Source organism: Pseudophryne corroboree, chromosome 10 (assembly GCF_028390025.1).
Source record: "Pseudophryne corroboree isolate aPseCor3 chromosome 10, aPseCor3.hap2, whole genome shotgun sequence".
NCBI lineage: Eukaryota > Metazoa > Chordata > Amphibia > Anura > Myobatrachidae > Pseudophryne > Pseudophryne corroboree.
Genome location: NC_086453.1, coordinates 152851619 through 152866968, shown reverse-complemented (window position 1 = coordinate 152866968; position 15350 = coordinate 152851619). Strand labels below are relative to the sequence as shown.

General features: G+C 42.6%; 1 protein-coding gene across 2 annotated transcripts in view; it reads left to right on the top strand.

Annotated features, from left to right (window-relative positions):
- The window catches only part of LOC134966277 (myosin-binding protein C, fast-type-like), a 273752-nt gene that overhangs the window by 84527 nt on the left and 173875 nt on the right, over positions 1-15350 (top strand). Inside the window, exons 3-4 of one of the 2 annotated variants that reach the window (XM_063942884.1) lie at positions 11296-11325; positions 12679-12756. In XM_063942884.1, the coding sequence (XP_063798954.1) occupies positions 11296-11325; positions 12679-12756 (108 nt within the window). The remainder of the gene's footprint in view (positions 1-11295; positions 11326-12678; positions 12757-15350) is intronic. The other variant, XM_063942885.1, reaches the window with a different exon arrangement.

Sequence of the window (15350 nt, the reverse complement as noted above, 5' to 3'; positions counted from 1 at the left end):
TGACTCTTCCCTCTTCTCCAGCCCCCACATTCAATATCTTGCACTATCCTGTTGGCTCCAGCTCCGCAACATCATTTGCATTAAATCCTTTCTCTCCCAGTAATCTGTTAGAATCCTTGGGCAGTCGCATTTTTTATGACACAGCGGTTGAATGAATTTCATCAGGATTCTATATGGTGAGTGAGTGTGCTGCCCCTTTGTTCAGTGCATCTTATTAAACTCAATACTTGTAGCTCTGAGTGATCAACTGATTATTTGAATAATGGGAGTGAGCCAGGTGAGGCAATTAAGCCCTTTAAATCCTGGCCTTACTCACCGCTCTGTGCTGGTGATATTTTGATGTGTTCTAAGCAGTGGTGCAAGTAGAAAAAATGTCTTACAGGTACTGTGAGCGCGTGCCAAAGGTGCACGGGCCAAAAACGGGTGTGGCCAAACGCCACATGGGGCATGGCCAATGAAAATGGGGGCATGATACACATATGGGGTGGGCAGCAGATACACATATGACCCCAATAGTGCCAGATAGACGTTGCCCCACAGTGCCAGATATACATTGCCCCACAGTGCCAGATAAACATTGCCCCACAGTGCCATATACACATTGCCCCACAGTGCCAGATACACAAATGCCCCCAGAGTGCCAGATATACATTGCCTCATGGTGCCAGATACACATTGCCCCACAGTGCCAGATACACAAATGCCACCAGAGTGCCAGATACACAAATGCCACCAGAGTGCCAGATATACATTGCCCCACAGTGCCATATACACATTGCCCCACAGTGCCAGATACACAAATGCCCCCAGAGTGCCAGATATACATTGCCTCACGGTGCCAGATACACATTGCCCCACAGTGCCAGATACACATTGCACCACAGTGCCAGATACACAAATGCCACCAGAGTGCCAGATATACATTGCCTCACAGTGCCAGATACACATTGGTGGTCATTCCGAGTTGTTCGCTCGGTAATTTTCTTCGCATCGCAGTGATTTTCCACTAATATCGCATGCGCAATGTTCGCACTGCGCCAAGTAAATTTGCTATGCAGTTAGGTATTTTACTCACGGCATTACAAGGTTTTTTCATCGTTCTGGTGTTCGTAATGTGATTGACAGGAAGTGGGTGTTTCTGGGCGGAAACAGGCCGTTTTATGGGAGTGTTTGAAAAAACGCTACAGTTTCTGGGAAAAACGCGGGAGTGGCTGGAGAAACGGAGGAGTGTCTGGGCGAACGCTGGGTGTGTTTGTGACGTCAAATCAGGAACGACAAGCACTGAACTGATCGCACTGGAAGAGTAAGTCTCAAGCTACTCAGAAACTGCACAGAGAAGTCTTTTCGCAATATTGCGAATCTTTCGTTCGCAATTTTGATAAGCTAAGATTCACTCCCAGTAGACGGCGGCTTAGCGTTTGCAAAGCTGCTAAAAGCAGCTTGCGAGCGAACAACTCGGAATGAGGGCCATTGCCCCACAGTGCCAGATACACAAATGCCCCCAGAGTGCCAGATATACATTGTCTCACAGTGCCAAATAAACAAATGCCCCCACTGTGTCAGATATACATTGCCCTCCAGTGCCAGATACAGAAATACCCACACAGTGCCAGATATGCCCTTGAAAAAAAGGGGCGCTTGGTCCCCGAAACGTCGGTTCACCTTTGTGGGTGAAATATATTTGACTTCTTCACCAGACTTTGAGTGCCGCTTATTTCATGCTTCACCTACCTATCCATTCCTGAGATGGCACCAAAGCAGTAGAATTGTGGAGGGGGAGTGCCGGTCCGGACAGCCTGTGTATATATATATATATATATATATATATATACACACAGTATGTGTATATATATGTATATATATATATATATACAGGGGCGGATTGGTGTGCCGGGATGCCGAACCGGTTTCTGTTTGTCCGGTCCGGTCGTCCCCTCATTGGCTGGCCTGGCCGTCACCCCCCAATGGAGGCCGTCGTCGCCAGCCGAGATGGTGGCAGCATTAACTGAAGCTTCTGCGCATGCGCAGCTGCTCCGATGGCGTCCATTTTTTAAATGCTTCACTGAGAGCTTCAGTTAACGTTGCCGCGGCTGGCGACGGCCTGCACAGGGGGTGGTAATGACCAGCCAATGAGGGGCAACAAGCAACATTACTGACGCCTCCGCAGGTGAGTGCTGCTGCTGCTGCAGCATATGGGTTGATAGGGAGGGAGGGGGAGGTAGTGACAGGGCACTACTGTGTGGCACAGTGGCAGTACTGCTAGATGTGCATGGGATGTTACTACTGTGCGTGCAATATACTGTATCTAAAAGGCATTATTACTACTATGTGTGCAATTTAGTCTAGTCCCTTACCCTAACCCCCCCCCCCCCCGCAGCCTAACCCCCCCCCCGCAGCCTAACCCTAACACCCCCCCGCAGCCTAACCCTAATCTCCCCTCCCGCAGCCTAACCCTAACCACCCCTCCCGCAGCCTAGCACTAACCTCCCCCTCCCACAGCATAACCCTAACCTCCCCCTCTGGTGCAATATGTATAATGTGCTTTACCTGGTGCAATGTGTATAATGTGCTCTGCCTGGTGCAAAGTGTATAATGTGCATTACCTGGTGCAATGGGTCTAATTCTGAGTTGATCGCAGCAGCAATTTTGTTAGCAGTTGGGAAAAACCATGTGCACTGCAGGAGGGGCAGATATAACATGTGCAGAGAGAGTTAGATTTGGGTGGGGTGTATTCAAACTGAAATCTAAATTGCAGTGTAAAAATAAAGCAGCCAGTATTTACCCTGCACAGAAACAAAATAACCCACCCAAACCTAACTATCTCTGCACATGTTATATCTGTCCCCCCTGCAGTGCACATGGTTTTGCCAATTGCTAACAAACTTGCTGCTGCGATCAACTCAGAATTACCCCCAATGTGTATAATGTGCTCTGCCTGGCACAAAGTGTATACCGTGCTCTACTTGGCGCAAAGTGTAGACGCGCTCTACCTGGCACAGTGTGTATAGGAGGTTCTACCTGGTGCAATGTGTATAAGCGGCACTACTGTGTGGTGTAATGTGAATTGGCACTATTATGTGGCCACGCCCCCTACAATTTTGCTGCGCGCCTTTGGCGCACACTTTCCATCCCTACATGTAGTCAGCCCTTCTGAGCAGTAATCCCACCCACTTGACAGACTCCACCCCCTCAACAGACCCCACCCCCTATTAGGGCTGCTTCCATAAATTTCCCGGGCTTGTTTTCAATCCCAATCCGCCCCTGCTATCAACAATACCACTATCCCCTTAGTTCCCCAAATATGCTGCCTGGAACTCATTATTGACTCTTCCCTCTTCTCCAGCCCCCACATTCAATATCTTGCACTATCCTGTTGGCTCCAGCTCCGCAACATCATTTGCATTAAATCCTTTCTCTCCCAGTAATCTGTTAGAATCCTTGGGCAGTCGCATTTTTTATGACACAGCGGTTGAATGAATTTCATCAGGATTCTATATGGTGAGTGAGTGTGCTGCCCCTTTGTTCAGTGCATCTTATTAAACTCAATACTTGTAGCTCTGAGTGATCAACTGATTATTTGAATAATGGGAGTGAGCCAGGTGAGGCAATTAAGCCCTTTAAATCCTGGCCTTACTCACCGCTCTGTGCTGGTGATATTTTGATGTGTTCTAAGCAGTGGTGCAAGTAGAAAAAATGTCTTACAGGTACTGTGAGCGCGTGCCAAAGGTGCACGGGCCAAAAACGGGTGTGGCCAAACGCCACATGGGGCATGGCCAATGAAAATGGGGGCATGATACACATATGGGGTGGGCAGCAGATACACATATGACCCCAATAGTGCCAGATAGACGTTGCCCCACAGTGCCAGATATACATTGCCCCACAGTGCCAGATAAACATTGCCCCACAGTGCCATATACACATTGCCCCACAGTGCCAGATACACAAATGCCCCCAGAGTGCCAGATATACATTGCCTCATGGTGCCAGATACACATTGCCCCACAGTGCCAGATACACAAATGCCACCAGAGTGCCAGATACACAAATGCCACCAGAGTGCCAGATATACATTGCCCCACAGTGCCATATACACATTGCCCCACAGTGCCAGATACACAAATGCCCCCAGAGTGCCAGATATACATTGCCTCACGGTGCCAGATACACATTGCCCCACAGTGCCAGATACACATTGCACCACAGTGCCAGATACACAAATGCCACCAGAGTGCCAGATATACATTGCCTCACAGTGCCAGATACACATTGGTGGTCATTCCGAGTTGTTCGCTCGGTAATTTTCTTCGCATCGCGGTGATTTTCCACTAATATCGCATGCGCAATGTTCGCACTGCGCCAAGTAAATTTGCTATGCAGTTAGGTATTTTACTCACGGCATTACAAGGTTTTTTCATCGTTCTGGTGTTCGTAATGTGATTGACAGGAAGTGGGTGTTTCTGGGCGGAAACAGGCCGTTTTATGGGAGTGTTTGAAAAAACGCTACAGTTTCTGGGAAAAACGCGGGAGTGGCTGGAGAAACGGAGGAGTGTCTGGGCGAACGCTGGGTGTGTTTGTGACGTCAAATCAGGAACGACAAGCACTGAACTGATCGCACTGGAAGAGTAAGTCTCAAGCTACTCAGAAACTGCACAGAGAAGTCTTTTCGCAATATTGCGAATCTTTCGTTCGCAATTTTGATAAGCTAAGATTCACTCCCAGTAGACGGCGGCTTAGCGTTTGCAAAGCTGCTAAAAGCAGCTTGCGAGCGAACAACTCGGAATGAGGGCCATTGCCCCACAGTGCCAGATACACAAATGCCCCCAGAGTGCCAGATATACATTGTCTCACAGTGCCAAATAAACAAATGCCCCCACTGTGTCAGATATACATTGCCCTCCAGTGCCAGATACAGAAATACCCACACAGTGCCAGATATGCCCCCAGTGCCAGATACAGAAATGCCCCCAGTGCCAGATATGCTCCCAGTGCCAGAAACAGAAATGCCCCCCCAGTGCCAGATACAGATATGCCCCCAGTGCCAGATACAGAGATGCCCCCAGTGCCAGATACAGAAATATCCCCCCAGTGCCAGATATGCCCCCAGTGCCAGATACATATATGCTCCCAGTGCCAGATATGCCCCCAGTGCCAGATACAGAGATGCCCCCAGTGGCAGATACAGAAATGCCCTCCAGTGCCAGATATGCCCCCAGTGCCAGATACAGAGATGCCTCCAGTGCCAGATACATATGTCTCCGCAGTGGCAGATATGCCCCCAGTGCCAGATATGCCCCCAGTGCCAGATACATATGTTCCTGCAGTGCCAGATATGTCCCCAGTGCCTGATACACATGCGCCCCCTTCCCCTTCCCCTGCTGCTTACCTCGCGCTGCTGCTTCCTGTGTGTGAGGGGAGGAGACCGCAGCGCGCATCTCTCCTGCCCCTCAGTGTCTACCTTCAATTAGGCGCTAATCCGTGATCACGAGCCGGTGCCAAATTGAAGGTAGCAGCGGCACTGGTGAGCAGCAGCAGGGGAGGGAGGGTTCAGCGTACCCACGGCTAAATTCTTAAGGGTACGCCGTACCCACCCATACCCGCACACTTGCAGCACTGGTTCTGAGTAAGTCTGGTGTTCTGTTTTATGTAAACATTGTTAAATACTTCTATATTGCTCTAAGTTTCATGTTGGAACCATGTTATGATATATCTTGTCTGCCACAGACAATTGAACCTGTTTATTACCTTGGATCATTACCTCACCTCTGAATGCCTGCACGTCTGAATCAAGATTTCATGTCTGTTAACCATTCATTGCGGCAAGTACTAACCCTATCTTGATTCTGTTTGACATTTCTCCACTCCTTATAAATTAATGGATTGCCTCATCTCCCTGTTATTCATGCTAGCTAATGTAATTTGTCTGTGACTGTGTTGCTCTAATTCTCCCTGCACTGAATAATTTTGAGCTATTGATCATTTTCTGTAATTTCATGCTGGGGGTAGTATTCATGTGACCGGCGGTCGGGAGACCGACGGTCACATGACCACCACCAACATCCCGCCCCCTCACTATCCCGACGGTCGACATGCCGACCGACAGGGACTATTTCCACTTTTGGGTGTCCATGACACACATAGAGTGGGAATAGAACCCGTGGTGACCTCAGGTCGCCACTGAGCCTGCAAGGGGAATGCTGCACTCAGCCCTCCCCGCCGGGATCCCGGCATCAGTATGCTGCCATCAGTATGCTGCCGGGATCACGGCATCGGTATGAGACCGCTGGTCAGCAATACCACACCCCATGCTGGTTATATTCTGTCAATACATGTAAAAGAACCGTTTCAAAAAAGATATCCACTTAAGACTGTTTGAATTCTGTTGGATTGTGTCTTGCTTTCTGTGATCTTAATGAAGTCATCAAAACAATTATCCATTCATTGATCATCTCTCGCATTGACTACTTCAAACGTCTCACTGGACTCCCTGATCATATCTTGCTCCTCTCCAATCTGTACTCAAAGCTACAGCTAGCCTTCTCTTCTTCTCTCGCCACCTCACATTTATTTATTAATAGTTTATTTTATAGCGCAGCAAATTCCGTTGTGCTTTACAATTGGACACAATGATAAAACAAAACTAGGTAATAAACAAACAGTCATAGAGGTAGGAAGCTTACAATCTATGGCGAAATAGGCATTGATACACAAGGAAAAGCACTATTGCGTATTTGTCCACTGGATTGCAAAGGTTCTAGGTGGGTTGCATGATATCACATCACAGCAATGATGAACCATGGTCAGAAAGAAGGGAAAGTGAAGAAAGAGAACATATGTGTGGACTGTACAGTGGGGATATAATCGGATAGGAAAGCTTATGAAGGTTGAGTGAGTGGTTCTGGAATGTGATAAGCTAGCCTAAAGAGGTGAGTTTTCAGGGAACGTTTGAAGGTTTGGAGACTAGGGGAGAGTCTTATTGTGCGTGGTAGGGCATTCCACAGAGGCATTCTCACATCTAACTCCCCTCTCTGCCAATCTTTTCACTGACTCCCCTTCCTACAAAATCCTCTTCAAGCTCCTCAACATCACGTATAAGAAGCTCTCCAACTCCACTGACCCCTTTATCTACAACCTCATCTCCATACACACTCCCTTTCACCCTCTCCAATCAGCCAATGACTACCACGTTTGCTCACCTCTGGTTACTTCTCACTCCAGAATCCAATAATTTTTCCATACTGCCCCCCACCATTGGAATAATCTCCATAGTTCCCTCAGACTATGCCCCAGACTGCATTGCTTCAAGCAAGCACTGAAAACTAACCTGTTCATAAAAGCATATCCATCCACCACTTACCCATGTCACCTCATAGGCTACCTCCCACTCGTGCTTCCTGCCCTTAGCTCTCCTTACACTGACTCTCACCTTATGTCTGCCATTTGTCTCCACTTCTCCACTCCTTTGTTGTTTACATTTCTTCAGTCAACCTAAACCCATCTGCACTCACAATAATAGGTACAGGTTTCAGCTTACGCTAAATATTTCTTTGCACCCCTAGCATTAGTGGCTGTGTTGAAAGTTGTAGTGTTATTTTTTACTTAATTACTGTATTGTACAGTTTTACCCTGTACTGTACTTTTTTACTACGTATTGTCTTATTGTTTTGCCCTCTATATGGTGCTGTAACCACTTGTGGCACCCTATAAATAAAATGTAATAATAATGTCAACATGGTGGTGATGTCAGTGTGTTTGCCATGTCAACATTCACCAGGTCAACATTCATCATGTCAACAGTGATGAAAGGATGACATGAATAGAATGTCCTTGGTGGCCTAGTGGTGACTTACTATGTACGAAAGCTCTAGTGGTGTTTTCCAGATCTGGTGGTGAAGTCCTGATGATTTCTGGGGGGATGCTGTGTTGCTTGTAGTGATTAAGTATCAATAACATTTACCCTCCACCTAGTGTCTAACCCTAACCTCCCCACCCACAGCCTAACCCTCCTAGTGCTTAGCCCTCCCCTCCCATGGCCGAACCTTAACCCTTGATAAAGCTGATTAACTTACAGGACAGAAAAACTATACCTTTTACACTAAAATTCATGCCACTGCGGCCACTGAATGTAATCCTTAACCTACGTACTTATTACTTACTTAGCGTACACAGGCCCATACCGTGTACGCACCTTCCGTACACACGCCGCAATGGACGTACAAAGTACACACTTTGCGTACACACACCGACACACGGTAAGCACAATGCAGCTACACGTGTGGCTGAAATACACTTTAAACCTTAGCAGGAAAGGGACACGACACCAATTGTATTTAAATATATTGGGATCCGACCCACCAACAGATATTTACTAACAGGGGGTTACAATAGTAATACAATTCCCAATAAGAGATACAGGCTACAATCAATGATACATAAGTTTGTTTCGCAAGCACCACCCAGATCCGGTCCTCAGTCAATCTGGATAGATGACCCTCAGAGAATGTGTGACCGGCCAGGCAGCTTGGATTTTTATACATTTGTCCAGTTCATGATACAATAGAAACTGTAATCTCTTCACCCATAGGTCAAAGGGCTGGTCATTTACAGTACAAGAGGGGTTATAGGTCGGTTTGAATAGGTGGGCGATGCCTGGTTCAGGTGCACTTGCAGATGGTCTCCACTGGGTTCCCGACGAATATCAAAGTACAGTAAATACAGTGTAATATTAATATTCTGTTCCTTTGCATATATATGCGCAGGAGCGTGCTTTCTTCTGCAAACTGCTACCGGAATATTGCTCTTAATATACTGTACAGCTGGATACCAAACACCACCTCCTAACCTAATTCTGTCCCCTCATATCCTGTAAAGGTGAATTCCTTTGTTATTGTACCTTTTAAGCAAGTATAACTCGCTGGTGTGGTGCATGTATGCTATGTGTAAATCGTGCACTATGTGGATTAAATATGAAATGTGGCTTTTCCATGCGAATACAAATGCTACCGTATTTACTCATACCACGCACTAATACGCACCACCGTGAGAGCGGTTATACGCAAATTGCGGGCATGTGCACGTACGGCAGAACAAGTACACGCACGGAGGCCATCTGTGTGGTGTTTGTACTTGGTGCATATGACAATAATATTTTCGACTTCGACACCCTCTACTACAGGTCCATGCAGAATGTCAGTGTTTCAAATATTAATATTTTGCCAATGCTGACAGATTCAATGTTTACATTTCAACAATGCATTATCATAAATGTGGACATTGCGATATCAACATTATGAATGTCCACATTCACTTCATGAATTTATCATTGTTTCAGAAATAAAATTACTTTCTCTTTTAATAATGGCTCTCTGAATTATGCAATTAGAAAGGGACTTCCTTCACCGTAAACTTTTTGAGTTGTGAGAATTTATTATTATTATTATTATTATGACAGATTATACTATGTATTATACTATGTTTTTTGTCAATTGGTCAGGGCGAACCACTGAAAATTATGATATCACAACTACAGTAGTTAACCTATGCTTTTCTGATAGACAGAAGTATTCCAATCACTATGTAAACACAACATACACTATTGTGTTAGATTTTTCTTTTGATCATTTAAGAGATGGATTACTACACTACACACCCAGAAGGAATTATGCATTATACAATGTTGTCAGACTCATATTTTGGTGATTATTTTTAAATACTTTTGATAATCTGATTTGAACAATACATGCCATATAAATTCTACTCTTTTGGGGTTCTCTGCACAAAATTTCTGCTAAATCTATGGATGTGTTTTGGAAAATATTTTGGTCTCTGTGTTCTCATAACTGTGAACAATTGGCCTCAAGTTTTAGAAATAGAAGACAGACATTTTTGACAGTTTGCCAAACTGTGCCACATTCCATCCTTTTCGTTGAGATGATGTCCACTGCTTTCAGTTTTGCTGCCATATAATCTGTTTAAAATAGTTTTGCAATTTTTCTGATATAAACCACATTTCTTGTGGGTAAAGCTATTGGCGAGCACTTAAAAATGTGTTGGAGTATGCAATGGCTGATAACAAGAACTTACAGTGAGGTAAATAGCAATATCTATAATTACAGTATAATAAAGTTGTAATGTTTTTGGTAGAAATGTACTCCTTGGGGCTTTGAATAATCTATGTTCGTTTTGGCATCAAGCAAAAACTAGCAGCTGAATTTGGATTGCGTTTTCACTATTCTATAGCTTAGTCAGAGAAGAGCAATAAAGGAAAAAACAGACGCTTGACACTCGGAGCGTGCAGGCTCCTCAAGCCAAAAATCACTATATGTACATAATTATAATTTTAGGGGGACAAATATACAGTACTTCTAGTGACTGTTTATGATCTATGGAGAATTTATTTATTGGAATTTGTACAGGCCCCCCAAAATGACTGTGTCCAAATTGACTATATTTGTATGCGTACAAATATATATACTGCAGTAGTTTCCAGAAATGTCCCCATTGAAACTATCACATTGCCTTTAACAACTATAATACTACAATACTATTTTAACAACCAGTACAAATGTGCTTTGTCACGCATGAATTATTATATGTCTTATATATGCAAGATAGAAATGTCACATTCTGCTAAAACATGTCCATCTTTTTAATAATACCGGTGAACTGGATGGTGTATTCTATAGCCTACTTTTTAATATAATATAACAAGAATTTCATCTAGCAAATACTGACACTCAATTAATTACAATAATAACTAATTATAAAAGAGTACAATTTTTACTTCATAGTCTTAATTGCAGTATGACTTTATTCAATATTATTCATATTGTGTTCAGCTGGCTGTCTTATAATATAATAATAATATATCATAATATACCATATTATTTTATATTTATTATTGAAAAAATTACATGTTCTGTTTAAAGCTGCCATGTTTGTCTCTGTCACACTACATGTGTCTTTGTAATACTGTTCTATATGTGCATGGCTGCATGCCAAATTTTCCAATCAGACATCAGTGAAGGCATCGAAGATTCCACGTTTGACATTGATGTAGAAGAACCATTTTGGAAACGGGTATGAGTAGTATCTGTCGTCGTCATGAACGGTGAAAGAAACCCTGCCAGACAAGCAATGGTCCGTCAGTTTCATGAAGCCGTGTTATTTTCAGCTGTCCATGAACATCCTGAATCTTCACCATGCAAAATAGAACTAACAGGTTTAGAGCGTATGGTATAAAATGCATTTATTTCTAATTAATTTTTCTATTCATTTTATCGTTCTTTGATTTAGACGTCCAAGATGGAGAATTGCCACCAGATGGTAAGTTTCCCACATATAGATTAATAATGACCATAGAGTGCTGAAAATATTTCTCAAGGTCAAAATGATGAGTTGAAGATGTCCAGGAGAACCAAATGCTCTTGATGAAATCCAGGATAAATGAGTATCAATAGATCCAGGACAGTCAAATGCTGTAGGTAAAATCCAGGACAACCAAACCTGAGAAACATAACCAGAAAAACTAAATGTTGAAGATAAAATCTTGGAAATGAAACCAGAAGAACCAAATGTAGCTAAAATCCAGGACTATTGAACTTGCCACATAAAATCAGAATAACCACATGTTGTAGATGAAATCCAGAACAATCGAGCATCAATAAAGAAATATAAAAAAAATCGAATGATGTTTTTGAAATCATGGACATCTGAAATCTGCCGCTACATTTAAATATATTCATTATTTCATCACAATCAAATACTGTATGTCAACTTTTCATGTGGAACTTGTGAAAATGTATTCTGTCAAGGTCTTCATCTGAAGATGACTGGGGATTCAGGGAAGATGGCTTTTTTGTCCCCTCATGATTTTTGGGTTAGATGGAATCTCCATTAAAGGAACAAGACCAGATTTATTTTATTTTAATTTTTTATTACATTGGAATATCCGTGTATGGTGAAGACATTTTTTAATGATGCATGTGTGGACATTGTCTTCCATGGAGCTCTCCAAAAGGAGCATTTCAGCAGCAAACATCTCACATCATAGACACCAATTTAAAGGTTACCTTATTAGGAAAGGAAATAAGTCAGTGAAATGTGATTGATAAGCAAACCTTACTGCATGATTTGCATAATAATATGTATATATCTATTGAGTCTGCAGTAAGATAATATTTTTTTAGGTAACACCGTTTTTTGATTATGCAATAATAAGCATTCAGTATTCAATTTATATATTTTTTATTATAAATTATTTTACGCAGGGTTGTATTTATAAGTTGTTATGATCAAAACAACCTAGTAGTCCCTAAATATGTAATTTCAAACTTCAGTTACTGATGTTGCACTGGCCATAATTGAGGATTTAACTTAGTATATGGGGGATCATCATAGATCAACACGCAAGAGAAAACATATTCCATTAATAGCTCCTGGCTGGTCAGTGCCACTCCTGTCATATGATATATTGCAGACACAGCATTGCAGATGTAATTAGGATATCATATCAGCATCTGCTATCACTGGACTCTAATTCTAACATTCACAGTCTAATAAAGTCTCATAGTATATTAATATATACATAGTGCATACAGACCTGCAGGTAATAATACTGTTTTATAACACTAGTCATTTCATGGATAAAATAAGTTTTCTTCTCCATTTCAATTGCAGACACGAATCCTGAAGATCGTGCTCCTGAACTGACAGGCTTATTTCTGAAGGCACCAGAAAACATCTCTGTGGAAGCTGGTATGTACAGTTCCAATACTGTACTTTATTAGGCTAGGTTCCAAGAGCATGCCACCAAGAGACAGTAATAGAGCCATGACACCTAGTGGCTAAATGAGCATAATACATATTAGAGCACTTTGTAACATTGGAAATTAGGATACATTCTTGAGGACTTTGCAAACATATTTCTGGATTCACTGCGTGAAAAAGATATGCACATCTACAACCCTATATTTATATAAAAGGCATGTTGTAAAAACAAGATGGCAACAACAAGGTTGGCAATCATCAGTACACTTGCTGAGTTAGTTAAGACTAGTTATAATTTCAACCATTAATAGAAAAAAAAATAACTAGATGTAAAAATCAGTAAAGATTGTGAATTAATTTTGTTGTACTTTATGTCGATAAAACACAGTAATGTGTCACAAACAAGGTCGTAATAATAGCTGACCCAGAGATTTCACTAAGCTTGTTTCCCTGTGGTATAGGCAATTGCTTTACATGCATTCACAATATGTCTTACATTAGGACAGTGCCAGAGTAGTAGATTTTGCCCCCCAAACAAGTGACTTCATGCCATGGTGCACGGCCATCATCATAAGTAAGCTCTTCACTACCCAGAGCATCCTTTACATGCTCTGAGCTGCTGTACAGGCTGCAGGCTGTATGCCCGGGGCATCCAAAGGACGCTCCAGGCAACGCATGTGCATTAGGACTCCTGGGTCATAAATCCAGAAGCCAATTCTTTGCTAGGACAGCTCTATATTGGTAGTTTGTCTACAAACATGCATTAAAAATGCTGGCATCAAGCAAATAAGGTGGGACGTATCGCAATGTATTTGAGATACATGATAAGTCTGACCCTCAGAAAGGGGTGTGACCTTGTGAGAATAGGAGCATGATTTGGCCTGATCTGTGTGTAGTTTGGGTAGATTATGGGATGAATTTATTTTGTTTTGATTTTGATTTTAAAATATTATAGTCATAGTAATTTAATGAAGGGCATTGGCACAATATTACTGTGCCATACTGTCAACTATGACATAGAAAATATATTGTACATCATAGGCTGAACACAGATGTACATGTGATGTAACTAAAAGTGAGAATAGAAATTTTGTAGTGACATTTCAATTACAAATATTCCAATCATGAAAGGGAAGGAGAGAGAATCATAAATAGACAACATGTGCCACCCAACCCCTGGGACAAGTCAGTCTGGAGGCTCAAATCTCATAAGCCATTTGAGGGAATGCACCATGATGGACCAGCCAAGGTGACCAGATAGCAGAGAACTTAACAGCTTCCATTTTGCATACGAGCCAAATAGTTTCTTTAATTGAACCTAGGGAGGGCAGGACCATTTTTTCCCCACTGTGAGGATATCTGACATTTACTGTAGTTGCATTCAATTGGGTTGATTAAATTGTTTGTTTCGTGGCCGCCACTAGATGGTGCCTGATGGCAGCAATTTAATTGTTCATTGTCGAGAATCAAGGGTCTCCTTTGTGTCCTTGTCCAATGCTTTGTTGCATTCTTTGGGTGAATTCCCTCAGATACTGTAGTAGGAGTTGATATATACAGTTGACAGACTCTGACAGGAGAGCAGAAACAATATATACGGATTCCAGAACTGTGCTTTGACAAGAGGTCAAAGAGGCCAAGAGGTTCTATTATCTGCGATGTAAAAACAATGGAGCTGGAAATATTGAAACTGTACATTCAATTAGAGTTGACATCTTTCCCTAATATCTGGGTAGGAAAGCCTTGGAGAAAAACTGTGGGCCTAATTCAGATCTGATTGCAGCAGCAAATTTGTTAGCTAATGGGCAAAACCATGTGCACTGCAGGGGGGGAGATATAACGTGTGCAGAGAGAGTTAGATTTGGGTGTAATGTGTTCAAACTGAAATCTAAATTGCAGTATAAAAATAAAGCAGCCAGTATTTACCCTGCACAGAAACAAAATAACCCACCCAAATCTAACTCTCTCTTCACATGTTATACCTGCCCCACCTGCAGTGCACATGGTTTTGCCCATTGGCTAACAAATTTCCTGCTGCGATCAGATCTGAATTAGTCCCTATATCAGAGAAAGAGTAGTTGAAGCTTGGAGAAGAATCCTGTTGGTCCCATATCTGAGTGAGATAGATGGGGGAGTAAAAAAGTGAAAGAATTGTCTAGAATGTTTCCATATATTTAAGAAAATGCAGTCATTGTTATTGATCTAAATCAGTAAATATAATTTCATTATGATAGCAGCCTTTATTCCAGGTTGAAGTGAACTTTTGTATTCTATGTGGAAAATAAAGAGTTAAAAAAAAACATTGAACTGTGCATGTGGTAGAATAGGCCTGTGCCTAGGGGTGGCAAAGGTTGGGTGGTGGATTTCTGCTTGCACAACTTACAGATGGAGCCTCCCTAATTGTTACAGTTTCTCTGCCTAAACTTAGTATTAGTCATGCCTTAGCTATAGCTCAGGTTGTAGAGTTGTTACACAGACAGGCTTGTTGAGGCACGACAACATACACAGCATGCAATACACATCTTCCCCACAGGGTGGCTAATGCTCCACTAATCCAGTACTGTAGAGCGAATAGCGGCAGAAGG